Source organism: Populus nigra, chromosome 6, assembly GCF_951802175.1.
Source record: "Populus nigra chromosome 6, ddPopNigr1.1, whole genome shotgun sequence".
In the NCBI taxonomy this organism is placed as follows: domain Eukaryota; kingdom Viridiplantae; phylum Streptophyta; class Magnoliopsida; order Malpighiales; family Salicaceae; genus Populus; species Populus nigra.
Genome location: NC_084857.1, coordinates 11,283,731 through 11,310,198, shown reverse-complemented (window position 1 = coordinate 11,310,198; position 26,468 = coordinate 11,283,731). Strand labels below are relative to the sequence as shown.

The window sequence follows — 26,468 nt, the reverse complement described above, 5'->3', positions numbered from 1 at the left end:
CCAGATGAGCGTCTATTTCCCCTCTGGCCTCTCTTCTCTTTTAGTTTAACCTTTACGCTTGGGCCTTTGGGTTTGCTTGTTGTGACCAAATCAATCAATGTTCATTTATAGGCCTTTTATCTTTTTATTTTTCTTAAAAACAATTACTTTGGGCTTTTAACTAATTTATAGGCCTTTAGTTTTGTTTTCTTACGTTGTTGTTTGCGAAAAGCTATTTTTGTGTTATTGGTATTTTTATTTAATCTATTTTTTTCTTTAATTTTACTTATACATTAAATTTAATATTCTTATAAATAGTGAAGTACGTTCATGGAAGTTTTTTTACCTACTCTCGAATACAAATTTATATTTCCCGGTGTTTTTCACTTATGCATTCTTTTAGCTTTGTGATTTATCCCTTTACTTTTATGTTTTTATTCTTCTTGCAAATTTAGCTTTTTGTACTTCTTTTTTTTTTTTCTAGTATAGAGCTTCCTGTTTTATATTTTCTTTAAAAAGAAAATCTTTGTACTTTATTGGGTTTTTCGTAAAGGGCCTAGCCCTCTTTTAACTTAGCTGGGCAGGGGCCTTGTCTCTGTCATTTTCTGCCCTTTATCACTTTCCTGTTTCCGCACAGTTTCATAAGTTGCCATTGTTTTGATGCATGGTATCAGGTGGGCCAGTTGAGATATTCATCTGAGTTTCGAAGCTCGAGCAGGCCCAATTACATCTTTAGCAATCAATAATTGATCATGAAAAGCAAAAGTTCCGTCGAGTTCTGTATAAAGGATTTGTATCGGAACTCTTCGTGCCATGAATGAAGAATGGCAGTGTAGAACATATTTTGGGTTTGGTCAATCTGCAGTGCCGCTTGAGCCACTTAGGAACTGCCCAGGAAATGCAATTTTCATAGACGCTCACTGTGCTGGCCAAGATGGGATTCCCACCTGTGAAGATACATAAAGCTGTTTGCATCTTTGAGAGGTGTACTGGAGACATAATGGGGCGGCACACAGAGACAGCGATACCAGGCGTAGATGTTCGTGGATTTTAGATGAGGTTTTCAAATAAATAAATTAAAAATTGCTTGGTATCAAATGAATGATGGTTTTGCGCAGAAGAAGACTTTAGACCAGAGGTAAGCCTGGTGGTGAGAAAGGTGCAACTGTTGCCGATCAGGACGACATTAATGATTGGGAGTTTAAGCGATGTGGTTCGATCAAAATCACGGCAACTCGTTGATTCGTGAAGCTTATTTCTAGCCTGGTGATATTGGTCACTTAAATATTAATTTTTATTAGTTTGAGAATTTTTTTAGACAGTCAAATTTGGATTTATTAGACAACATGCAATATTTTTTTTTATTATATATATATAAATATTTCTTATGAAAGTAAAAATTTATTATAAATCCTTGATTTTATCAATTAATTATTTTAATTATTGATGACGTGACTACCTTGCTATCATTGTCACTCTTATTTATCGCCACTCAATTGTGGTCACTATCACCTGCTGTAATTATCATGTCTAATTTGAATTTATTAGACAACATGTAATATTTGTTTTTTTATTATATATATAAAAGTATTTTGTATGAGAGTAATAATTTATTATAAATCCTTGATTTTATCAAATAATTATTTTAATTGTCGATGTTGTGACTACCTTGCTATTATTGTTACTCTCATTGCCGCTCAATTGTGATCATTATCACCTACTATAATTATCATGATAAACAACAACGTTACAATTACTATTTTTACTCTTATTGTCATTATCTTTATAAGTATTTACATAATCATTTTTTCCATCATTCCACCAAATTATTAATTAAAAAAAAACAGGTAAACCTCAAATATAATAGTAAATTATTGGAATAACTATGGTATCAATTTTGATTTCTCAATTATTTCTTGATTTTTCAATACAAAACTCTTGTTATATTCCGATGAAAAATATTAAATCTTGTATAAAATGATGTTTTTTATTTAAAAAATTAATTTTAACGGAAGTCTTTAACTAAGACTAGACTTTTGATGGTAAAATTAATATAAAAAACAGCTTGGATGCAAAATTGAGATTAAGGGTATTTTTAAAATCTACCCATGAAAATCTAATTTATCTAGGCGAAAATATCATTTCAACGGAAACATTTTTGGTTCTTAATTTACCTTGGCGAAAACATCAATATTTCATTATAATTACATGAGGAACATTTTTGGTCAAGCAGCACGCCCTTAGTATGGATTTGGAGATTTCGCCACCTTGCTTCGTTAGATGAGTGCTCGTCGATGCCATTTCCAGGGGAAAATATGCTTATTCGTTATTCGAGATAAATCATCACGGATTCAATCATTGAAGCAAATAATGGACATAAGAAAAATCAACGTGGTTAACGCCGTCATGGACGTAACATCAGTTTGGTGGGATGTGAAATATGCGTCGGCTATGATAAATTACAGATAAAATTGAAATTCAGAGGGACCCACGATGGGACATCAAGTGTACTTTGCTATCATCGAAAACGTCATTGATTGCCAACACCGGACTGATATGCCTGTAAGTATGTAGACCTCTGACAGATGCGCGAGAGGTTTCCAATCTTGTCTATTCAGAGTCCGTTTATTTGAGGTTTTTTTTTTAACTCTAGCATAGTAAAAAAAATAAAAATAAAATAATATTGTCTACAAAATACTCAGATAAATAATATAATTTAAGAGAATTGCATATAGAATTTTTGTGTCTAATTTTATTTGTTTTTTTTTCTCTCTCTTCTTTTCTTGTTATAATTTATAAAAAAAGAAAAAAAATCAATAAAAAAATCATAAAAACACATCGAAACTCTATAACAATATCATTTGTATCATCAATAATATCTCAATGAGACAATCTAATGACATAGAAAAACGTTATTAATGGTAATCAGAGTGAGTCATATAAGATGTCTAAAGATAAGTGAATTTCAATACTTTTGGATGTCTTATTTGACTCGTTCTATTCATTATCAGTGATTTATATTGAAGTCGTTAGATTCATCTCATTAAAATCTTTTTAAAGGTATAAGTGATATCATCATCAAAAATCTTGCATGATTTTAGGATCTCTTTCTTTTTTTATTATTTTTTTTTCTATCCTCTCTCTTTATCATAAATCATGTCATGCTATCTTACAATTTAAAAGGGTAGCACATGATACTTGCACTCATAAGTCACATGTGGTATTTACGGTTATCTACATTGTATTATTTCTCTAAATATTTTTAAACTGTTATGTTTTTTAAAAAAATTGTACTAGAAACTATAAAAATTACATTTGTTTTTTTAGTTTCCATCTGTTTTTTTTTGTTTTCAAGTGAAGAGAATTTGATTGAGATTATATAAACTGACATTTCGATGAATTTGTTCATGTCTTGTTAGGTTGCGTTTCGATTTTTAGCTTCCTTGCCATCGTTGACTCTTAACTGTACGATGAGGGGAGGTTTTGAGAGTATGGATTTCAATTCTTGATTGAAACCGGTATGTTTGCTTGAGATTCTATTTCTTGGTCAAGTTTTTAATAGTTGAGTTGTTGACTCAATTCATCAATTTCTTTTTTGTTAATTTAAACAGATTTTTATGTTTATTTTTCACTAAAAAATTCTTAATTTTAAGAGTATACATTTGTATTGTAAATTAATTGATATTTACTTTAACTGTTTCATTTTTTTAATATAAAAAATGGTGCGAAAAATAACAGATTTTTTGTTGTTGAAAGATGTGGTTCAATGCACGTGCGTTGCGTAATTATGATAATTACTGTTCTATATTGACGAATCTACCAATTAGTGGGTACATTAAGCAATTTACTGAATTGGAGGGACTAAAACAGTTACCCTTTCTTTAGTAGAGGGAGTTCAGTGAACATTTTGTAGCAGTCAGCATTTGACCTTTACAGGGTGCGGTAGGTAGGTACGTAGAAGGTTAATGATTGTTTTTAAAAATGTTTTTTTATTTATAAATATATTATAATAATAATTTTTTAAATTTTTAAAAAATTATTTTTATTATTAACCCATCATAACAATTAAAAATATATTAATATAAATTTGTTTAAAATTTATGGAAATTTAAGCCTTCAAACAACTCCAATAAAAAACAGTATTTTTTTTATATAATCATAGATATTTAGATAGTTTAGATAGTTTATACATATTTTGATTAATTTTATAAAATCATGAAATTAACGTAAAGTAATCCTTCAATAAAAAATTATTAGCAATTTCAAGCAACTTTTTGGTGTATTTATTTTCTTGTACAAACGAGGAGAAGAGATTTAGGCATTGGTCGGGGAGCCTCCAAGTCTTCCATTATAAAACTAATGGACAAATATATTTTTCACCATCCTCATCTATGGCTTTAATCCCCAACAGTCTAATTTCCCTTATCCTCTCTACTCTCTTGATCATCATCCCCACTCACCAACGTCAACACCCACTGGACTCCCTAACCCCAGCCGAATTCTCCAAAGTACGAGCCATAGTCCACAGCTCCTACCCCATACCGAGCCACACCACAGCCTTTCACTATGTAGGCCTAGAAGACCCAAACAAACTCACCGTTCTTTCATGGCTAAAAGACCCAACCACCATAACCCCACCTCGCCAAGCTTTTGTCATTGCACGTATTAACCAAACCACTCACGAAATCACTGTTGACTTGACAGTCAACAAGATTGTCTCGGATAAACTTTATGATGGTTATGGCTACCCTTTGCTCACTTTTGAAGAGCAAATAGCCGCCAATGCGTTGCCGCTCAAATACGCACCGTTTTTGGAGTCCATTAGAAAGAGAGGGCTCAAGATTGAAGAGGTTGTCTGCGGGGGTTTTACTGTTGGTTGGTATGGAGAGGAAAGAAGGAAGAAAAGGATTGTCAGAGTCATGTGTTACTATTTAGATGGTACTGTGAATGCGTACATGAGGCCGGTTGAAGGAGTTACTGTGACCGTGGATCTTGAAGAGACGAAGATTATAGGATTTAAAGACAGATTAACGGTCCCGATACCAAAGGGAGATGGGACTGACTATAGAGGATCAAAGCAAAACCCGCCTTTCTTGGCCCAATTAAAGGGAATCACCATGGTTCAACCTGACGGTCCAAGTTTTACTATCCACGGACACAGAATTAGGTAAGTTTAGGGCAGAGAGCCCATACTTTCTCTTAACTTTATATTAAAAATAAAAACCTATGAGAGAAGACCTTTTTTTACCTTTATAAGATTATTTATTGAAATAATATTTTTTTAATAGATTAACTGGAATTGATTTAATACAATTCAATATATTATTATTTTAATATTAAAAAAAATATTATTTTGATTTTTTTTAGTCAAACTATATTTTTATAAGTTGTCTAGGTTGTTTTTGAATCTGCAAAGTTAACTGAGACATATTGAGTTAACCTACACTTAATTTAAACTTATTTTTTACTAGAAAAAAAAACATTAACAACATTTAAATATATTTTTTTATATTCAATAAAAAATTACTCAATTCACAATGTAGCATGAATTAATAATCTAGCCAATACTATTTCTAGCTGTTTCGGCATACACCTACCTTGTTGTTGGAAAAGTATGTTTTAATCCATGCATCCTATGGTCAGAAATATACTTTATTCTTTATAGTATTTGTTTTTTTTTATAAATTTATTTGGTCCTTGTAGTTTTTTGTTGTGTACATTTTTACTATAAAACTTCATTTTGGTAATGTTTTAATCCCTAGATGTTATAGGAAATTTAATTCCATATATCCTTGATGTTTTTAAAGAATCTCAATTTGGCTCCTAAAGTTTTTGATCTTTTCATATCTGGTCCTTGTAGCTTTGAGTATTTATGTTTTAATCTTAAAACTTTATTTTCTAAACATTCTAACTCTTGACTCCTGTAAAATGTTCATTTTGGCCTTTTAAGTTTTCTTGGAAGTTTAATTGCTCTTTAATTTTTTTTGTTTTCATATTTTTTTTTGTCCTTCTGGCTTTAGATTTTTATCTTTTGGTCCTAAAACTATATTTTTTATGTTTTAAGAAATGAGAGACAAAAGTCATAAAAAAAGAAACGGAGGAGAGAGATTTTGGCTGACCATGTTATAACAAAAAAAAAACAATCTTAGTGTCAATGAATTTATTTTGAAAATAAGAGTCATTTACTTTTTAACCATGTTAAAAAAAATAGATCGAGGTCTGTAATTTTTTTATTTGATTTTTTTTTAATATTTTTATTGGTTAAAGAGTGTTTTAAAGTTGAAAACATTGTTATTCATACTCATAGGGTTTTTTTTTTTTGTGTTAAGGTGAAACAAGTTGAAATTTGTATTTTGAGATATAGAAATTCAAACTTTGGTTTTCTAGTCCCTATATGAAACTTCATATGTCTTGTCATGCTATATGTCATGCACTTTATTTTAAAAAGAGCTTTAATATATCACATATCATATGCTCGTTTTTCTTTTTTGGAAAATAAAACCAGGCGTACCTAGGTTTTTTTCTTTTCAGGTGAGGCAAATAAGCCTAGCCATTTATTTAAAATAACACATGTAGCCCTGACCTTGCATATGCAGACACCCTTGGACCATCCTTTGAAGCCTAGAAGCACATGGGCTTTATCCACCTGGTCCTTGAATTCTTTTTATATATGTTAAAATAAAACCCGTTTTATATTAATATTTATAATAATATTTTTTATTCATATGATTATATTATTATTTTTAAATAAAATATTTTTATGATAATATTTACAATTATTTTGTGGATACTTATATATGAATACAATATTTTTTTTTATATAAATACTGCACATGAATATTTAATAAGAATAAATTATATAATTTTTTTATCGTGGGTTTTTTATAGAATTAATTATTTTTTATTTATTTTTTCAAACAAGCACATAAAAATTATCAAGAGATGATTTTTTATTTTCTTATTAAAACTTTCTTTTCAAATCATGATAGGTTTTTACTTCTACAAACATGCTTCTAATATAAAACACATGCTTTTATAATAAAATAAAATAAAATAAATGAATAATAAAAATGATATTTTAACTAATAGAATACATTTTTTTATGAATTTAGATGATTAAAATTCCTATATACATTTATTTTAATTACCTTAGTTTTTTATTGAAAAAATTATATTGTTAATACAAAATACATGTTTCGTCAAAACAAGGAAAAAAGTGTAGACAAAAAACGAGGATTGTAATATTGTAATATATGTATATGGTGGGCCAATTGGGATATTAACAAAACATTTCTCTCGTCGTCACCGGTTCAATATCAAAATCTCCGTCACTTTTGACAGTATATTAATAATTTAATATATGTATTAGGTGGGCCAATTGGGATTTTCATCTGAGTTTCGACTCTCGAGCAGGCCCAATTATATCCTTGGCATCCATATTTGATCTCCAGAAGCAAAAGTTTCGTCAAGTTCTGTATAAAGGGTTTGTATCTGAGCTGTTCGTGCCCTACATGGACTTAACTGAAGAATGGTACTACAGAACATTTTTTGATGCTGGTGAATATGGGTATGGTCTATGTGCAGTGCCGCTCGAGCCATTTAGGGACTGCCCTGAAAATGCAGTCTTCATGGACGCTTACTTTGCTGGCCAAAATGGGATGCCTGTGAATATGCCTGATGTTTTTTGCATCTTTGAGAAGTACGCTGGAGACATAACGTGGAGGCATACGGAGACTCTTAAACCAGGCGAAAGGGTTAGCCATTTTTCCTGTTTCTTGGGTTGTTTAGTAGGGGCTTTTCAATTTTGCCATGATTTTGTTTGATCGTTTTGACTGAATGGTGGCGGCGCAGATAAGAGAAGTGAGGCCTGAGGTGACCCTGGTTGTAAGGATGGTTTCTACTGTTGGCAACTACGATTACATCAATGACTGGGAGTTTAAGCAAAGTGGTTCAATCAAAGTCACGGTAACTCATGAATTAAAAACAAAGTGTTTTATTTTTTGAGAGGAAATGACAAGCGAAGTTAAGGAGCAATGTAGTTAAATATATAATTCATGATTTTCCTTGCAGGTTGGGCTAACCGGCTTGCTAGAAGTGAGGGGGTCAGTGTATACCCACAATGATCAAATAAAGGAAGAAGTCTATGGTACACTATTAGCAGAGAATACAGTGGGCGCACACCATGATCATTTCCTTACTTACCACCTTGATCTAGATGTGGACGGTGATGCAAACTCCTTCGTCAAGTCCAATCTGCAAATGACCCGCGTGGCTGATCAAATGTCGCCTAGGAAGAGTTATTGGAGGGTTGTCAGTGAGACGGCTAAAACAGAGTCTGATGCAAGGATCAGGCTTGGAGTAGAGCAAGCTGACCTGTTAGTGGTTAATCCAAACAAGAGGACCGATTTGGGGAACTCCATTGGCTACCGTTTGATCCCGGGGTCTCTTACTCATCCCGTCTTATCAGACGATGATTACTCACAAATTCGCGGAGCCTTCACCAAGTATAATGTGTGGGTTACACCATATAACAAGTCTGAAAAATGGGCAGGAGGGCTCTACGCTGATCAAAGCAGAGGGGATGATACCCTAGCAAGATGGAGTCTCAGGTACTCCTATGGTATTAGTACGATGCCGATAATCTTGATTGTTTCTTCCTAACCTCAAAATTACAGTACTAAATGCTAAAATTTTGTTGGGTCAATATTTCTTGTTAATGCAGGAATAGGGGGATAGAAAATAAGGACATCGTGTTGTGGTACACATTGGGATTTCACCATGTGCCATACCAAGAGGATTTTCCAGTGATGCCGACAATAAGCAGTGGGTTTGAGCTCCGGCCAGCTAATTTTTTTGAGAGCAATCCGGTTCTCAAAGTTAAACTGCCTACACCTGTCAATTGGTCCAATTGCTCAAAAAAGTATGTATAATTGGTCTCAATCAATGGATTTTTTTTTGCTTAAAAAACAAACAAGAACAACATAAAATAAAATAAAAATCCTTCTTCCTAATTGTTTCGCCAAATCTATGATTGAATTTGTTTTTTTTTCTCGACTTTTAGTTGGGATTTAGGAATGATAATCTTCTTCTTCTTCTTGATGAGAGAGTTGTCAGTTACCGATCTAATTTGCATTCCGTGTCCTTTTCAGAACAGCAAAATAATTTGATAAATCACATACATAGTTGAGATTTCTTCGTACAAACATATGCCGTGTCACCAATCTAGGGCCTGAAATACAAAAATATTCTTGAACTATATTATGGCATTCGGTTCGTGGAATTTTCAATTCTGTTAACAATGTGACAATTATTAATTCCAGTTTTCAACGATTTCCATCCAAAGGCAATGCCTTTTGATTGATTTATTTACACCAAAGACACTACGGGATGTTCCCACAACCAAACCGCCCCCCTGCAATAATCGGATGATTTTGCCATCATACAAAAAAATAAAATAAAATTATAAACACTATCTGGGCACTATTTTCTGTAAAGTTTTTGAACCTTCCATCTACTGTTGTACCAAAGTGTGTCCTCATTATCATCCATGGCTTCAATCTCCAAGAGTCTCATATTTTTCCTCCTCCTCGCACTCTCCATTATACCGTTGAGTAAACCAATGTTCAATCCACAGTCCATAACTCATACCCCAAGTCAAGCCACAGCACAGGCTTTCAGGAGGCCATGAAGAACCCGCCATTCTTTTATGGCTGAAAGACACTCAACAAGCATTTATCACAGCACGTACAAACCAAACCCAAGTTCAATCATTGTTGACTTGTCAGTCCACGGGATTATTTCTGATAAAGTCTATGATGGTTATGGCTACCCTTTGCTCTCTTTTAAGGAGCATGCAGCTGCCAACGCATTGCCATTTAAATATGCACCATTTTTGGATTCAATTAGAAAGATATAGCTCAAGGTGGAAGAGGTTGGGTGTAAATATTTAGATGGGAAAGTGAATTTGTACATGAGACCAGTTTGGGGAATTACTGTGACCGTTGATCCTGAGGAAATGAAGATCATAGGTTTTAAAGATAGATCAACTATGCTGTGCCGAAGTCTGACGGGACTGACTACAGTGGATCAATGCAGGAACCGCCTTTTGGGCCATAGTTTGAACAGAATATCGATGGCGCAATCCGATGGACCAAGTTTCACAATTGAAGGACACAGGGTTAGGTAAGGTTACGGCCCACAGATCAAAATTCTTTTTTATTAAAAAGAGAGAGATATAAAGTTGCATGATTATACATTTAAATAAGCGTAATAATAATTATTTTTTATTTAAAAATTTATTAAAATAATTTTTTTTATTTTAAAAAAATTATTTTTGATATCAATACATTAAAATTATTTGAAAATATTAAAAAATATTAATTTAAAATAAAAAAATAAAAAAAATTAATTTTTTTTAAAATACTTTTAAAACTTAAAAATAAATTGAAAGATTTTGCTTATAGAAAATCTTATTGAATTTTTATGTGACCCAATTTTGAAAGCAGGCACATGAATACAGAAATCTATACATGCACGTTGTTACCTTTACTCTTGAAAATTTAAAATGTGCTAGGTTAAATCATTAAAAAAATATATTGTTATTATTTATTTATTTATAGGATCTAAATGATAATTCTCAAAAGAAAAAAAATCTGAATAATAAATATAGAAATGATTATTCAAAATAAAATAGTGGCAAAACAACAAATTAGTTTTAATACAAACACACATAATATATAAGAATGTTAAATTCATTTTTTTTCCATTTTTGTTAACAATATTCTTCAATGGCTATATATATATATATTGTGTTTCATAAGTTTGATATCGTAAATTGAAGTACACACAAACTACTATAAGGTATTTTATAGTTTTAAGAGATTAATAGAAATTGTACAATGAAGTATCCATGAGGTACAAGATAAGCCTATAAAAGTATTTTGAAAATATCCATCCTAAATAACCTTCTATTATCTGATAATTTTGGATATGTTTAAGAAGGATTTTGAAGAGTATCAAATCAAATATCGTGTTACATATGAATTGAATATGGATATTTGGACGGTTTAGCCATCCCATTTTGTCAATTATTTTGTTTTCCTAATAAAATTATAGAATTTCGTTTTGTTTTGAGAGTACCACACAGTTTATCAGGTCGGCGAAGTAGGATTTTCAATTGAGTTTCGATGCTCGAGCAGGCCTGGTTATATCCTCAGGCTTAGCATCAATATTTGATCTTGAAAAGCAATAGTCCCGTCAAGTTCTGTTCAAAGGGTTCCGATCTGAGGTCTTCGTGCAATATGGACCTAACTGAAGAATGGTAATATATAGTAGTTTTTTCGATGCTGTTGAATATGGGTATGGTCTCTGTGCAGTGCCTCTTGAACCACTCGGGGACTGTCCAGAAAACATAGTAAATATGCCTAATACCTTTTGCGTATCTGATAAGTATGCTGGAGACATAATGTGGCGGCATACGGAGACTGCGATACCAGGCAAAGTGGTTTATAATTTTTTTCTCCTTCTTTTGGTTGGTTTATTCACTGTGGCTTTTGCCATAATTTTGTTTGATCGTTCTACCGAATGGTGGTGGTGCAGATAAGAGAAGTCAGACCAGAGGTGACCCTGGTTGAAGGATGGTGTCTTCTGTTGGCAGCTACGATTACATCAATGATTGGGACTTGGGAGTTTAAGCAAAGAGGCTCTATCGAAGTCACGGTAATAAACTCCTAAATGATGAAGATTATTTATCTAATGTTTATTCGAGGCCATTGTATTACGGACTTCTCAAACTGTCATAAACCAGCATCACTAATTGCATTGCATTAAAGCTAGGTTTGATTCTAACAGCAAGCTACCCTTAACAGCAAAGTTGCCTATTCTTGTGATTTTTTTGGTGATCGTTGCAAATGAAAAGGTTGTATTTGATTCTGTTGGTAAATGTTGCTCTTGAAAATGGCATTTTCTCTAGATGGGCTAGACTTGGCAAACTCTCTCTCTAAACAGAGCTTATTTCCCTCCAGCTTGGCAATAGTGTCCTTCGATGACCTCATGATTCATGATTTTTCTAACAGGCTGGGCTGACTGGTTTGCTTGAAACGAGGGGATCAATGTACACCCATAAGGTTCAAATAAAATTAAGAGGAAGCTTATGGTACATTCTTACCATGGGCGCACACCATGATCACTTCTTTACTTCCCATCTTGATCTTGGAGTGGCTGGTGATGCAGCAAACTCCTTTGTCAGGTCTAAATTGCAAATGACCCCAGTGACTGATCACAGTCGCCTAGGAAGAGTTACTGGCGGGTTGTGAGCGAGACAGCTAAAACTGAGCCTGGTGCAAGGATTAAGCTTGGAGAAGAACAAGCCGATCTGTTAGTGGTTAATCCAAACAAGAGGACCGATATAGGGAACTTCGTTGGCTACCTTTCAATCCCAGGGTCATTTGCGGGCCCCCTCTTATCAGATGATGATTATTCACAAACTCGGGGAGCCGTCACCAAGGATTATCTGTGGATTACCTCATATAACAAGATTGAAAAATGGCCGGACGTTTTGTTGATCAAAGCCGAGGAGATGATACCCTGGCAAGATGGAGTCTAAGGTACTGGGCACGATACCAATAATATTGATTTGTTGACCTGAACGTAACAGCAGTTCGTTCTAATACTTTGCTGGGCCAACTATTCTTGTTAATGCTGGAATAGGGGGATAGAAAATAAATATATCGTGTTGTGTTACACATTGGGAGTTCACCACTTGCCGTACCAGAAGATTTTCCAGCATGACAATACTTAGCGGTGGATTTGAGCTCTGGCCCGCTAACTTTTTCGAAAGCAATCCGGTGCTCAAATTCAAACCACAATTGATTTTTGTTGAAGAACCATGAAAAACATCAATAAGGCCACTTCCCTTCTTTCTAAAAGTCCAATGTCCTTGAAAATCTCACCCAACAATTTAAGGAATTTGAAGTTCTGCAACTAAATGTCCGGCCGCAAAATTTAGAAAACAATTGGATAAAATTGCTGACGATGTGGGATCCTCCATTTCAGTTCGATGTTAATATGTTATTGAAAAAACAATGGTTAGCATAAAGCAGCTTACAAAATACATCATTACATCATTACACCATGTGAAATGTGTAGTTCTGGCTTGCTGACAAAGTAGTATTCTAGGATATTAAACAGCAAAATTCAGCAAATCTTCCAAATCCCAAGTGTTGTGAGATGCTTAGAAGTCTCAACTGCTGCTTTGAGACTCAATGTGGTGTTCACGTTATAATTTGGCACATGGGATTAGCTTGGTGGTTGATTTTAATCGAAACTTTGCTTCGTTAAGGCGGCTTGTAAAGTTGAAACTTCAAGCATTTGACTGGGTTACGAAGAGCAAATAAAGGGAAGTCTGCAAGTCATTATACTCTTCACGATTCAAAAGCAAAGCAAGTCAATTATTCTTGCTCTCAATGCAAGGAAAGGACTTGTGCAAAGGCACTCTGTTTCTGTGTTCCCCTATTACGAAGTAAGATTAAAAGAATGTAAAATGGGGGCAATCCTTTTTTTAATAATATAGAAATTTCCAAATGTAGCCTTTACACGGAAGGGGTGATAAAAAAAAATTAAGCCACGTCTCCTAAAGTATATATGGTGTTAAACAGTGAATTGTCTGGTGCTTCCTTTGTTAAAGCAGCATCCATGACTATGAACTTGCTACTTCTAGTTTTTATCCTACAATGCTGCTTGGTAGCTAGCCTTTATCATCCCTTAGACCCTCTCAATCCAAATGAAATTGATCGAATAAGGCTCATTATTCAAAATTCTAGCCTTGGCAATCTTCCGAATCTAACCTTTCATTTTGTTGATCTTGAAGAACCAGAAAAAGGAGATGTACTCAAGTGGCTATCTTCGTCTGAGCAAAATAAATCTATTCCTCCTCGTCATGCCAAGGTGGTTATTCGAGTTAGAAGGGAGACTCGTGAGCTCATTGTTGACTTGGCCACAGGCACTATCACATCGGACCGTCTCTACTCCGGTCATGGATACCCTCCTCTCGCTTTTATTGAACTTTTTCGAGCTAGCAAATTGCCACTGAGGTATCCCAAATTCATCGAGTCCATTATGAAAAGGGGCTTGAATTTGTCCCAGGTTTCTTGCGTACCATTCACCGTTGGTTGGTATGGACAAAATGTTACAAAACGAGCGCTTAGAATTGCCTGCTTTTACCGTGGGGGATCAGTTAATGTGTTTGCGAGGCCTATTGAGGGAGTAAGTATGCTAGTTGATGTTGATTCCATGCAAATTACTATGTACACTGATAGATTCAAGGCCCCTCTACCTAAAGCTGAAGGAACAGATTTCCGTTCAAAGAAGCAGCCTCAGTCTATCGCATCCAACGTATCAGATAGCGGGTTTACCGTTGATGGTCACAGGGTTAGATGGGCAAATTGGGATTTTCATGTAGCATTTGATGCTCGGGCAGGAATTACTATATCAACAGCCTCAATATTTGATGCAAAAGTAAAGAAATTTCGTCGAGTACTATACAAAGGTCATGTATCTGAGACGTTTGTTCCTTATATGGATCCTACTAGTGATTGGTATTTTAGGACTTTCATGGACATAGGTGAATTCGGATTCGGCCGATCTGCTGACACCCTCCAACCACTAGTCGACTGCCCAGCTAATGCCTTTTATTTAGATGGATACGTGACTGGTGCGGATGGGCAGGCGCAGAAAATGCCTAATGTCATCTGCATTTTCGAGAGATACAGTGGTGATATAGCATGGAGACATACAGAAATTAATGTTCCTGGGAAAGTGGTAAGTTCCTAGTCCAGCTTGTTTGGGTGGACTTCCCTGAATTGTGATTGTAAGTAAATTGTTTTTGCAGATAAGAAGTGGGGAGCCGGAAATCAGTTTAGTGGTAAGGATGGTGGCTACTGTGGGAAATTATGATTATGTTCTTGATTGGGAGTTCAAGAAAAGTGGCAGCATCAAAGTTGGGGTAAGCTTCTATATATATTTTGGTGTTCCATAATTAATTGACCTTTCAATATGTGCATCCTGACTTTATCTCTCTTATTTTTGTATAGGCACGGTAACAATTGTTGTTTTTTAAAGTATTTTTTATTTAAAAATATATTAAAATAATATTTTTTATTTTTTAAAAAACTTAATTTTAATATTAATATATCAAAACATTAAAAATTATATATAAAACATTAATTTAAAATTAAAAAATTCGGTAACAAACATACAATAATTATCCCAAAACTTTTACTTTTGTTTGAAACATCATCTTTTTATTTTTTCTTAGAAGCATTAAACTAATGCTACTTAATATATTTTGATTCAAAGTGTTGGTCTTTTTCTATAATTACATGATTAACAATTCGAATTAAAACGTCTCTTCTGCTTCTGCTTCTGCAGGTGGACCTGACAGGAATATTAGAGATGAAGGCCACCTCGTACACAAACAACCACCAAATAACGGAAGAGGTCTACGGCACCTTAGTGACGGAGAACACCATTGCCGTCAACCATGACCACTTCCTCACGTACTACCTCGATCTTGACGTTGACGGTGACGGCAACTCATTCGTCAAAGCAAAACAACAAACGGCAAGAGTACCAGCGTTTAACGCTCCCTCCCCAAGAAAAAGTTACTGGACGGTCGTCAGGGAAACTGCCAAAACTGAAGCTGAGGCACGGATTCAGCTCGGCTTGGAGCCAGCTGACCTCTTAATTGCGAATCCAAATAAGAAGACAAGACTTGGAAATCAAGTGGGCTACCGGCTAATTACTGGACAGCCAGTTAATTCTCTACTGTCGGATGATGATTATCCACAAATCAGGAATGCTTATACAAAATATCAAGTGTGGGTGACTGCCTATAACAAGTCAGAGAGGTGGGCTGGTGGGTTTTATGCTGATAGGAACAGAGGAGAAGAGGGATTAGCTGTTTGGACCCGCAGGTAATTTTTGGGACATGCATTTTTATATTTTCCTTGGTAAACGAATTAACAATGCTTTAGAAACTAATCATGTTTGGTTTTCATATTTGATATTTTAGGTTCTAATTACTATTAATTTATCATATTTTATGTTATTCTTCAATTTATTATTTTGATAAATATTTTCAGATAAATTAATGAAAATATTTGCATATAAAAAACTCATACTATATCATATTTGTTAAAAATAAAAACGAAAAATAAATTTCATGTTAGAATTAGTTTTTATGTTTATTTTTGCAATAAGTCATGTCTGGTTTGAGTTTTTCATGTGAGGTTATTTCAATTATTTTTTATGAGAATATATGATAGGATGATAAATATGCAAGTTAAAAATATTTAGACTTATGATATATAAGATTGAACTTAATTTAAAGAAAATATTTGCACGTGAAAAAATCATAATAGATCAGATTTATTAAAAAATAAACACGAGAAAAAAATGTCATATGGTGTTAAAAAAATTTTTTTGTTTATTTTTATGAATAAATCTTGTTTGAGTTTGTTATAGATGATGAAAATATATGATGGAATGATATATTTGAAAATTGTGCCTATATATATTTTAAAAAATAAAAAATATTTAGATTTATAATGATGATTGAACTTGATTTTTAATTAGGGCCAGTTAAGCTAATTTTCTTAATTAATGTTAAACTTAGATGGCGAATTAGTATTTGGCCTTATTATTATTTCTTAAGGGGATAGTTTAATTGGATAATGACAGAATTCAGAGATACTATGAGAATTGCTTTACAAAATATTTCACTTAATTATATGGCAATTGTTGATAGTGCATATAATTTAAGAAGTAATTTGTCGAGCATAAAAAATAACTAAGAAACAATATTATTAATATCTTTTACTAAGTTTTTAGGAAAGAGCGTCTCACGAATATCAAAGAATATATCAACTAACCGTAACATGTTCCAAAGGGGAGATTTTAGCAGACTAAACTGGTGATCGATTTCGACAAGGAGGTTTTCTATTATATTCATATAGATGAACCTATTTCGCCTCTGGTTGAATAAATTTTTTTTTTTTTAGTTTAATATGAGTGTTCGAATCAGCTTGCATGCACCTTGATTAATTCCACAAGTCCTGAAATTAATGACCATAAAAATATTTAGTTGTATCTTGATACTAGTGGCTGTGCTATCTCAGACTCGCAAATGATACAACATTTATTATTTTTTTTAAGAAAAATAATAACTGTAACCATCTTTAGTGTTCTTCTAAAAATTTTGTTTGAGCTTTTGAATTTAAGCTCTTTTGATGGAATTCCAGAAAATATGCACTGGAATTCAGTCCTTTATTGAGAGCTTCACTTTTGAGAAATCATGTTGAACGGATGACATGTTTCTTTTTTCTTTTTCCCTGTTTTATACTGTGGTTAATCAATTATTGTGCGACAGTGGAAAACGTTATTGAATGATGATTCAACGAGATGTTATTTGATGTGCAGGAATAGAGCGATTGAAAACAAAGACATTGTTCTATGGTACATCGTCGGATTCCACCACATTCCATACCAAGAAGATTTTCCAGTGATGCCCGCACTTCATGGTGGATTTGAGCTTCGACCTGCAAACTTTTTTGAAAGCAACCCATTGCTCAGACAGGAGTAACTTATGCTAAGCAATCCTTTAACATGCTAAAGAATTCTTGGCTTGCCCCCTTGTTAACAATACCAAATTTCAATGTCGTCCAAAAACCAAAAAGAAAGAAAGAAAATCAAACATGGTTGTAATCTTGAACTCAAAACATTACTCAAATGAACAACGTATTAATTCTTTATGAAGCATCATGTGCAGAAACTAATAGATGCCCTGCTTATAGTCACATCTTTTGCTTTGGATGTCTTCATGATCGGCAGTGTTTGTTAAAGAGAATTTTGGTGATAATCTGCAACATTTGCATATTAAGTTCATAATTTTCTGTGGAGATTTGACCATCAGTTTCCAACTTACAAATTAATTGCGCAATACAGTTCGTTTTTATTTCTATATTTAGTCGTCAGGCTTATTTTTAGAAACTGGAATGAGACATATCTACATTTAATTTTGTGGTCTTTCTTCTGACCCCACAGCACATAGTGATTGACTTCCCCGGCCCGTAAGGACTGCAAATTACTTGAGTAATTACACATTTACAGTGTTGCAAATGTCAATGGCCACTATTAATGGCTAAGGAATGCTCCACTGAAATCCAAAGTAGATGCTCACAGTTTTGGTAGAATTTACTGAAATTTTATGTTGCAGAAGGCATGTAGATTTGGGTTGAGGAAGAGGCAGAAGAGCAATCTTTCCTCTTGGACGTGTTCTAAGTTGAATGATTTCTGGGAAGCTAGCGACAGTGTTAGGACGCGATCCTGAAGTATTAGATGATTTCAAGAGATTCTAGAGCATGACCTAAGCAGGATTATGGTCCATTCATCCTGAACCAATGCCAAGATGTCGGCTTAAAATTAATGTATACTGAGTGTGAAAGGGCATGTTGTTCTCGTGCTGCTCTTATGAAAGGAAACACAAAAATGCTAATCTGTTTCGTGCTATGAGTTCAATCCTACAGTTTGAGGATCAAATTCCTACGATACTATACAGGACTTGTGCACACATATAGCAAATAGAAGCCTGGGTTGTGGAGCCTTGTTACCTTAGCCTGAGGGGAGAAAGTGGAATTAATAATAGCAAATGAAGCTATTAGTCATTTGGTTGGCAGGTTAAAATCTCTCTTTCAGCAGTTAAAATTTGAAATGTTAGAGGAATTACTTTGTTGGAAACCATATGATTTCTAACAAAACATTGAAACGTTCTAGTTCATCGAGCAGAGCTCTTGCAAGCTTTCTTGTTTTCGATACGGAACTGCCCATAGCAAAGCTACGCACCACAAATACAACAACATGCAAGCATTAAAGTAGAGACAAACTTATTTGGGATTTCGAGAAACATGAAAGAAAATAGACTATGGTTTGGCGGTGCAGTTTGGCCAGCGTACAGGCTTAGGAGGCAACACCTTGAGCACAGGATTGCTTTCAAAGAAATTAGCTGGTCGGAGCTCGAATCCAGCACTCAATGTTGGCATCACAGGAAAATCTTCTTGGCAAGGGGAATGGTGATACCCTAAGACATGCCATAATACTATGTCCTCGTTTTCAATCTTTCTATCCCTGCACATCCAAAAACCGAAAATTGGAGTAAATTTCGAGATTGAAATTAAGTTAATTAATGACATGATCTCTACTGTTTTAGATTAGCAATGGAGTACCTGAGGGTCCAAACAGCTAAAGTGTCTTGTCCTTGGCTTTGATCAACATACTTTCCTCCTGCCCATATTTCAGACCTGTTATATGGGGTGACCCACACATTATTCTTAGAGAAGGCTCCACGAATTTGTGGATAGTCATCCTCTAGCAGAAGGGGGTGTGTAGCCGCCCCTGGTATCAAACGATAGCCATGATGGTTTCCAGGTTTAGTTTTCTTATTTGGATTCACAATTACCAGGTCAGATGGAGTCGTCCCTAAGCGAATTTTCGCCTCCGATTCAGTCTTGGCTGTTTCACTAACAACAGTCCAATAACTCTTCCTTGGGGAGACATTATCATTCACATGTTTGGTTACCAAATTTTGCTTAACAAAAGAATTGGCAACACCATCAATGTCAAGATCAAGGCGGTAAGTCAAGAAATGATCATGGTTTAAGCCGATTGTGTTGTCTCCTAGCAATGTACCGTAAACTTCTTCATTTATCTGATCCACATTAGTGAATGTTGTTGACTTCACTTCAAGAATTCCACTTAAACCAACCTGTTGAGGCATAGAACGTGTTACAAACTTGAGGATATGATCATGATCAAGGTTAATTATATATAAAGCCACGCCATTGTCTACAGTTTACCTGAGCTTTGATAGAACCACTTGGCTTGAATTCCCAGTCTATTATATGATCATAGTTACCGATCGTGGCAACCATCCTCACTACTAGGCTCACCTCAGGCCTAGCCTCAGTGATCTGAAAATAACGTGCACATTTTCAATCCTATCTATATATATAGCTGAATGAAATCGAAATCAATGGCTCTAAAATATAACGTCACAAAAATGTTTACCACTCGGTTTGGAATCCCCAACTCGGTATGTCGCCACATGATATCTCCAGCGTGCCTTTCAAATATGCAAAAAGCATTTGCTACTTTCACCGGTGAACCGTCATGTGCTGCATAGTAGCCGTCCATGAATACTGCATTACTTGGACAATCGGCCAGGGGCACTAATGAAGCCGCATTTTGACCAAACCCGAATTCTCCGCAATCAAAAAATGTTTTGTAGTAATATTCCTCGGTTGGATCCATGTAGGGGACAAAGAGTTCAGATATGTGTCCTCGGTACAACACGCTGCGATAGGTGTGCTTTTCTGGATCGTAAATTGATGCCAGAGATATAATTGGTCCAACTCGGACATCAAATGCTAGATGAAACACCCAGTTGGCCCATCTGATTGGGATCAAATTTGTAGTTAGTTGTTTGTTAAGCTTTACAAAAATATATTAAAATAAAAGGAACGACAAATAATTAATTATCGAATCAGGAAATGCCATGGCCACCTTCATGTTTTGTTTTTACTTTATTACACAGAAGGGCAAGGTTCGATTAACCAAACCCGAAAAATTCCTAAAGCTCAGCTGGTGTGCCGCAGAGGCAGCCTCCGCCAATTAGGTCTACAGTTTGCGAAAAAAAATGAAGGCGATTGAATAATTGATAACAGTTCAATCCTGTAAGGACTATGGACACCACTTATCTCCACATTGGTATGATATTGTCCACTTTGGGCCTAAGCCCTCATGGATTTGCTCTTGGGCTATACCCAAAAGGCCTCATACCAATGGAGATATTTATCCATCCTTATATACCCATGATCCTCCCCATTTCTAACCAATGTGGGACTTTGGTCGTATACCCAACAATCCTCCCCTCGAACAAAGGACCACCGAGCCTCCCCTCAAACCGATCATTCATCCGTCCACTCTCAGCCAACCAGGATTCTTCATTCTCTACTTCACCGTGTTGGGGTCAGGACACGTCCATGAAGCATCCAGAGAGCACTACCTGACTTGAGAGTTTGCTCTTTCTAGGTCAACTCCTCTTCACCGTGTTAGGATCAGGACACGTCCATGAAGGGAGCACACCGCCTATCCAATAGAGCTGATCCATGGATTACATCGTGATTGGGGGCCCACCACCTTCTGTTCGGCATTCCGAGGATTCATCCATCATGGCTAACTCCGGGGCCTGGCTCTGATACCACTTGTAAGGACTATGGACACCACTTATCTCCACATTGGTATGATATTGTCCACTTTGGGCCTAAGCCCTCATGGATTTGCTCTTGGGCTATACCCAAAAGGCCTCATACCAATGGAGATATTTATCCATCCTTATATACCCATGATCCTCCCCATTTCTAACCAATGTGGGACTTTGGTCGTATACCCAACAAATCCCCCCCCCCCCCCAAATCGAAATACCAAAAATAAAGTCATGTTGTACCTTTTCACACAAGAAAAAGATGGAAAAGTGTTTCTAGCTGCGACATTTGGAGAAACTAACATTTCTGGAAAAAAAAAAAACAAAGGGATATTATCTTCATTGCATGATTTTTTATATTCTATTTTGAGAAGTGAATTGTTGATGTGATCATTAAATTCATTACTTTTGATTTCGTAAAATTAATCGACAAATTATACCTTAATATAGGATTTTTTTTAGTATAGTAGGGTATAATTTAATCATGGGGATTTAAATGTTAACCTCAGAATGGAAAGGGTAAAGAAATTTTGAAGACTGGAAGATTTTGGATCTAAAACACTGTTAATTTTAATTTGTTGACTCTCTAGATATACTAGAAGTGTTCATATAGTCAAAATGATGCCAATTTTTAATTTCTTAAAGCAAAAACAGCTTGAAAAAAATGAAATTCCGTTTTCAAAAAATAAAATATTTTTAAAAATTAATTCAAGCCGTTTTAAATATTTGTAGATGAAGGTATTTGGATTTTTTACAATTTAAATATTTTTAGTTAATATATTTATTTTAAAAAATAGACACTGTAAAAAATTACTGACTTGATATATGACACATGTCTGTATCAATTTAATTTGAATTACTTTTTAATTTTTAAAGCAAAAAATGCTGAAAATAAAATTCAGTTTTTTAAAATTTCAAAAATTCTATTATAATGTAAAAAAGCAATGTCTTTCCTAAAAAAAAACATTTTGTATCATAAATTTTTATTTTTCTATTTATTAATTAAGCCCGTACAAGCCACTAAAACAGCAAAATAAAACCATATAAATATCATTATTACAACTCAAATATTTTGGTTTAATTATGTAGTAGGTATTGTAATATGTAATTCATAATGATTTTTTAAAATATTTTTTATTTAAAAAAATTAATTTAATATATATATTTTTAAAAATAATCTAAACATAATTTCAAAAAAATGAAAGGCCTCAAACAGCCCAAATGAAATCACAGTTGAAACATGTGTATGATTTGCCACTTATCACGTCAGTTTGATTCCTTGAAGACTTCTAAACTTTTAAAGCATTGTTTCTCACGAGGACCACGAGAAGAGAATTGCGACTCTGCTATCCCTAGACGGCTAGAAGTTTGAGGAACAGCTAGCAACACATCACCATATACGATATTTCGTGCATACTTTGTCTTTCATACGAGAATTTCGTGGACATGTAGGAGCAAAGGGTTGATCAAAAACAAAAAAAAAGAAAAAAAAAAGAAAAAGAAGAAGGTTCAACGTCTGGAGAGATGCCATGTGATTATTGATTTCAAATCTATGGTTTTCCTTTTCACAATTAAGAGGACATTTGTTTTCCAAAAATATATTTTCATGCTTAGTAAGTTTTTTTCTCAAGTCAAAAGTTTGTTTTTTCATGTTTAAAAAATAACCTATGTTTTTTTTTTAAAAAAAAACATTTTACTACTACCATATGTTAACATTATCAACAAATAACTATTTTGTTTTTCAGAAAAAAACAATACCAGCTAATGTCACAGCTGAACATATTTAGTGGTCACAGCTCAAATCCACCATGAAGTGCTTCTCTGTCTTCCTCGTTGTCATTGTCTACCAAATTAATGGCGATGGAGAAAAAATATTTCCCATCTCTTATCAATGTTTTTCACTTTCCATATTTTTCACTTTCGGTGAATTCAAGTCTTGATCCCAAGTCTATACTTAACCATATTTTTCACTTTCGGTGAAAGTCTTGATCCTTTCGATGAAAGTCTTGATCCCAAGTATATATAATGTAATATTGATGAATTATTTCAATTTAAAAATTTAAATTATTAGATAAGACTATAAAATATGTATAAATTTTTTAATGAAATTTTTTTAAATAAAATTATTTTGAACTTGAAACTTAAATAAATTTATAATACTACCTTGAGTTTAATCTTTTTTATATAAAATAAGAGTGGTGAAATCATAATTTCTTTTTTAATGGTGAGATTAGTGAAACTCAAACTCTAGACCTAATTAACTTCTTCTTTCTTAAAAAGAGCATCACTTAATTAATGATTTAATTATGAATACATTTTTCATTTGCAGCTTTCAAGATGACATATCAATTTTTGTTCTTCTAGAATCTATTTACCAAATATTTTATTTTATGGAGCCGCAACATTTTTAATTTTTAAACGTTAGGCAGAAGCTGTTTAATTTTAAGCACAAGAGATCGATCAAATAATAATAATAAATTCATAAATACAACTATTTCAGTAAGATTAAAATTAAAGTGGGATGCTTTTAGTCTTTAAAATACCACGAATATAAAGTAGTTTCAAAGATTTGCGTATTACTGAACCAACTGAACATCAAACTTGCATTGTAACCCATAAAGGAAAGAAAATAAAAAACAGGTGCTTGTGTGGTGTGGGTGATTGTCTTGACAGAAGCAGTCAATAAATGTTTTACTTACATCGATAATTATTAGGGAAACAACGATATATGTAGTCAACATAGTTCAAACTCCTAGCATGTGTATACATATTTGATTTGATATTTCTCCCTACATATGGATTGCTTTTCGAATATATATATCCAAAATTAATAAATAATAAAATTAACATTATTTCGGATACTTGGGTATGCTCTAAAAATTCTTCTGTAGACATATTTGATACCTAACTCACCTCATTAATATAATTTCAATTATTGTTACTATTGAAGATATTTAATAGTTTCAATAGTTTCTACATTATAATATCGCCAAAAAATATAATCTACTTCGACAATAATTGATGAATACGTACTATAAAGAATAGAGAAAATATTGCTTTAACTTTCTTAATTATTGCTAGTACGTCTATTTTTTCACACGTTTAACAACTTATATTGTTTTCTAAAACCAATTCGATATAGAGGTTTTTCCATTAATCTAAAAATAACTGAAATAAAAATGCACACTACTAATCACGACTTATAAGTCCGAAGATGGGCTTTGGGTAATTAGCTTATTTGGATTAGGCTCCTGTCTAATAGACTAATACCTTGCAACTTGACCTACGCACGCTATTCCTTAAATCTAGTGTTTACTTTTAAAATAATAGTTATATTAGATTTCATTAATCTGAAATCATATATATATATATATATATATATATATATCAGTATTAGTTTGGTATTTGAGTATTTTCAAGCACAGAGTGTGTGAATAGTTATTAAATTCCTTCATTGATTGAGATCTGAATTTTAAAAAACTGCATTTTCAAATGTGTTTTGTAACCCTAATTTTTAAAACCTGAACGTAATTATCTTCATATTTTACGTCATATATATACCATGGCCTGATTAACTTAACTTGCCTTTACATTCGAATAGTCATTATAGAACAAAAAATGACAAATTCTTTCTCCCTTTTTTTTATTTGGCCAAATAATTAGAACAGAGGTATCAAGATGAGTGAAATAATGATGAGAAGAAGAAGAGAAACAAAATATGCACAAAAAGAAAAGAAGAAAAAAAACCTGATAGTATGGCCATCAATCTCGAAGCCTGGTCCATTCGTTTGCATGATGGCTGCACCGTTGATACGGGGACCAAAAGGCGGCTTCTGCTTGGAAAATCTGTAGTCGGTTCCCTCAGCTTTTGGTACCGCAATCTTGAACGTGTCACTGTATTCAACAATCTTCATTTTATCAAGATCGACAACTATTAGTATACCCTCTATTGGCCTGAGGTACAAATTAACGGTGCCCTTGTTATAAAAACATTGAACCTTTACCACCCTTTTAGTTCTCTCAACTCCTCCAAACCACCCCACTGTAAATGTAGAACAAACAACATATGAAACGTTAAGGTCTCTCTTTTTAGCTGATTCGATAAAGGGACCGTATGTTAATGGCAACTGAATCGCAGCTATTTGCTCGTCAGCTGTAAGTAAAGGATAGCCAAGTCCCTTGTAAACTTCATCATATACAATGATGCGTTTGGATAAGTCTACAATAATTTCATGGGTTCGTTCATTTACTCGAGTAAAGACTAGGGCCCGGCGAGGAAGGGTTTTGGTGCTGGGTTTCGATAGCCATGAAAGAACAGTTGTTTTTTCTGGCTCATCTAACCCTACATAATGGAATGATATGTTGTTGTTTGAGCTAGGGTTGTATGATTTCTTGACAATGGTTTGGACAAGGGTCAACTCTTTTGGGGATAGAGGGTCGAGTGGGTGCTGCGCACCCTTGTAGCAAGAGATAGGCGAGATAGTAAAGCTAGAGAAGAGTAACAAGAGCACCACTTTGAATGTTGAAGCCATGGCTATGAAGGAACTCTGGAGCTTCTTCATCCTTAAATAGTCATTTTGGACTTTTTTTTATGAGTGCACGTATTCAGAAAAAATATTAGTTGCAATCGTACTTGTCAAATTAGACTAATAATGGATGGCGTAATGACCCGCCTAACTACGTTGAGTTTATAATTATGGGGCTGGATAATGATTTAATCAATCTATCAAATTCAAAAGATTCAATTAAAATCCAAATAAGATCGATTGATCTATATATGCTACAGGTTAATTTTTTTTACATAAAAAATATTAAAAAAGCTAAGATCTAAAAATATTAGGTATTTTTACAAAGCTGCCTGACCTAAGAGTAATATTTATAATATTAATAATAACATTAAACTTGCATGAACCACAGAAAAAGAAAAAAAATCTAACGTTGGATTTCTGTCGTGAAAGTTTGATAACTAAATAGAAAAGAAAATTAACAGGTTACCCAGAATTAATTGGGTTAACCCGTCAAACCCAAGATCCGTGTCATGAAAGTTTGATAATTAAATAGAAAAAATTGAACATTAACAAACTAAATTAAATGAAAAAAATTAATTAAAAAAAAACATCAACCTTTTTACTGTGGACTACATTGTGCAATCCAAAGTCAAAGATATAAAAACGGC

General features: G+C 33.8%; 3 protein-coding genes and 1 pseudogene across 3 annotated transcripts; 3 read left to right on the top strand and 1 right to left on the bottom strand.

The window, feature by feature from the left end:
- Nucleotides 1–4,334: 4,334 nt before the first annotated feature.
- LOC133698060 (amine oxidase [copper-containing] alpha 3, peroxisomal-like) lies at nt 4,335–8,990 on the top strand. Its single transcript, XM_062120937.1, has 5 exons — nt 4,335–5,146; nt 7,349–7,733; nt 7,831–7,944; nt 8,050–8,588; nt 8,702–8,990. Exons 1-5 carry the CDS (start codon nt 4,371–4,373, stop codon nt 8,907–8,909), a joined length of 2,022 nt encoding a protein of 673 aa, XP_061976921.1. The 5' UTR covers nt 4,335–4,370; the 3' UTR covers nt 8,910–8,990.
- A 536-nt stretch (nt 8,991–9,526) lies between these two features.
- Nucleotides 9,527–12,869, top strand: LOC133696764 (amine oxidase [copper-containing] alpha 2, peroxisomal-like; annotated as a pseudogene).
- Nucleotides 12,870–13,628: 759 nt separating this feature from the next.
- LOC133696696 (primary amine oxidase 1-like) lies at nt 13,629–17,790 on the top strand. The gene is made up of 4 exons (XM_062118964.1): nt 13,629–14,796; nt 14,867–14,980; nt 15,406–15,950; nt 17,455–17,790. Exons 1-4 carry the CDS (start codon nt 13,672–13,674, stop codon nt 17,615–17,617), a joined length of 1,947 nt encoding a protein of 648 aa, XP_061974948.1. The 5' UTR covers nt 13,629–13,671; the 3' UTR covers nt 17,618–17,790.
- A 942-nt stretch (nt 17,791–18,732) lies between these two features.
- Nucleotides 18,733–25,862, bottom strand: LOC133696151 (primary amine oxidase-like). The gene is made up of 5 exons (XM_062118216.1): nt 25,040–25,862; nt 20,098–20,482; nt 19,887–20,000; nt 19,257–19,795; nt 18,733–19,158 (listed from the first exon to the last, which is right to left on the bottom strand). The coding sequence occupies exons 1-5, from the start codon at nt 25,852–25,854 to the stop codon at nt 18,954–18,956; spliced, it is 2,058 nt and encodes a 685-aa protein (XP_061974200.1). The 5' UTR covers nt 25,855–25,862; the 3' UTR covers nt 18,733–18,953.
- Between the last annotated feature and the right edge of the window lie 606 nt (nt 25,863–26,468).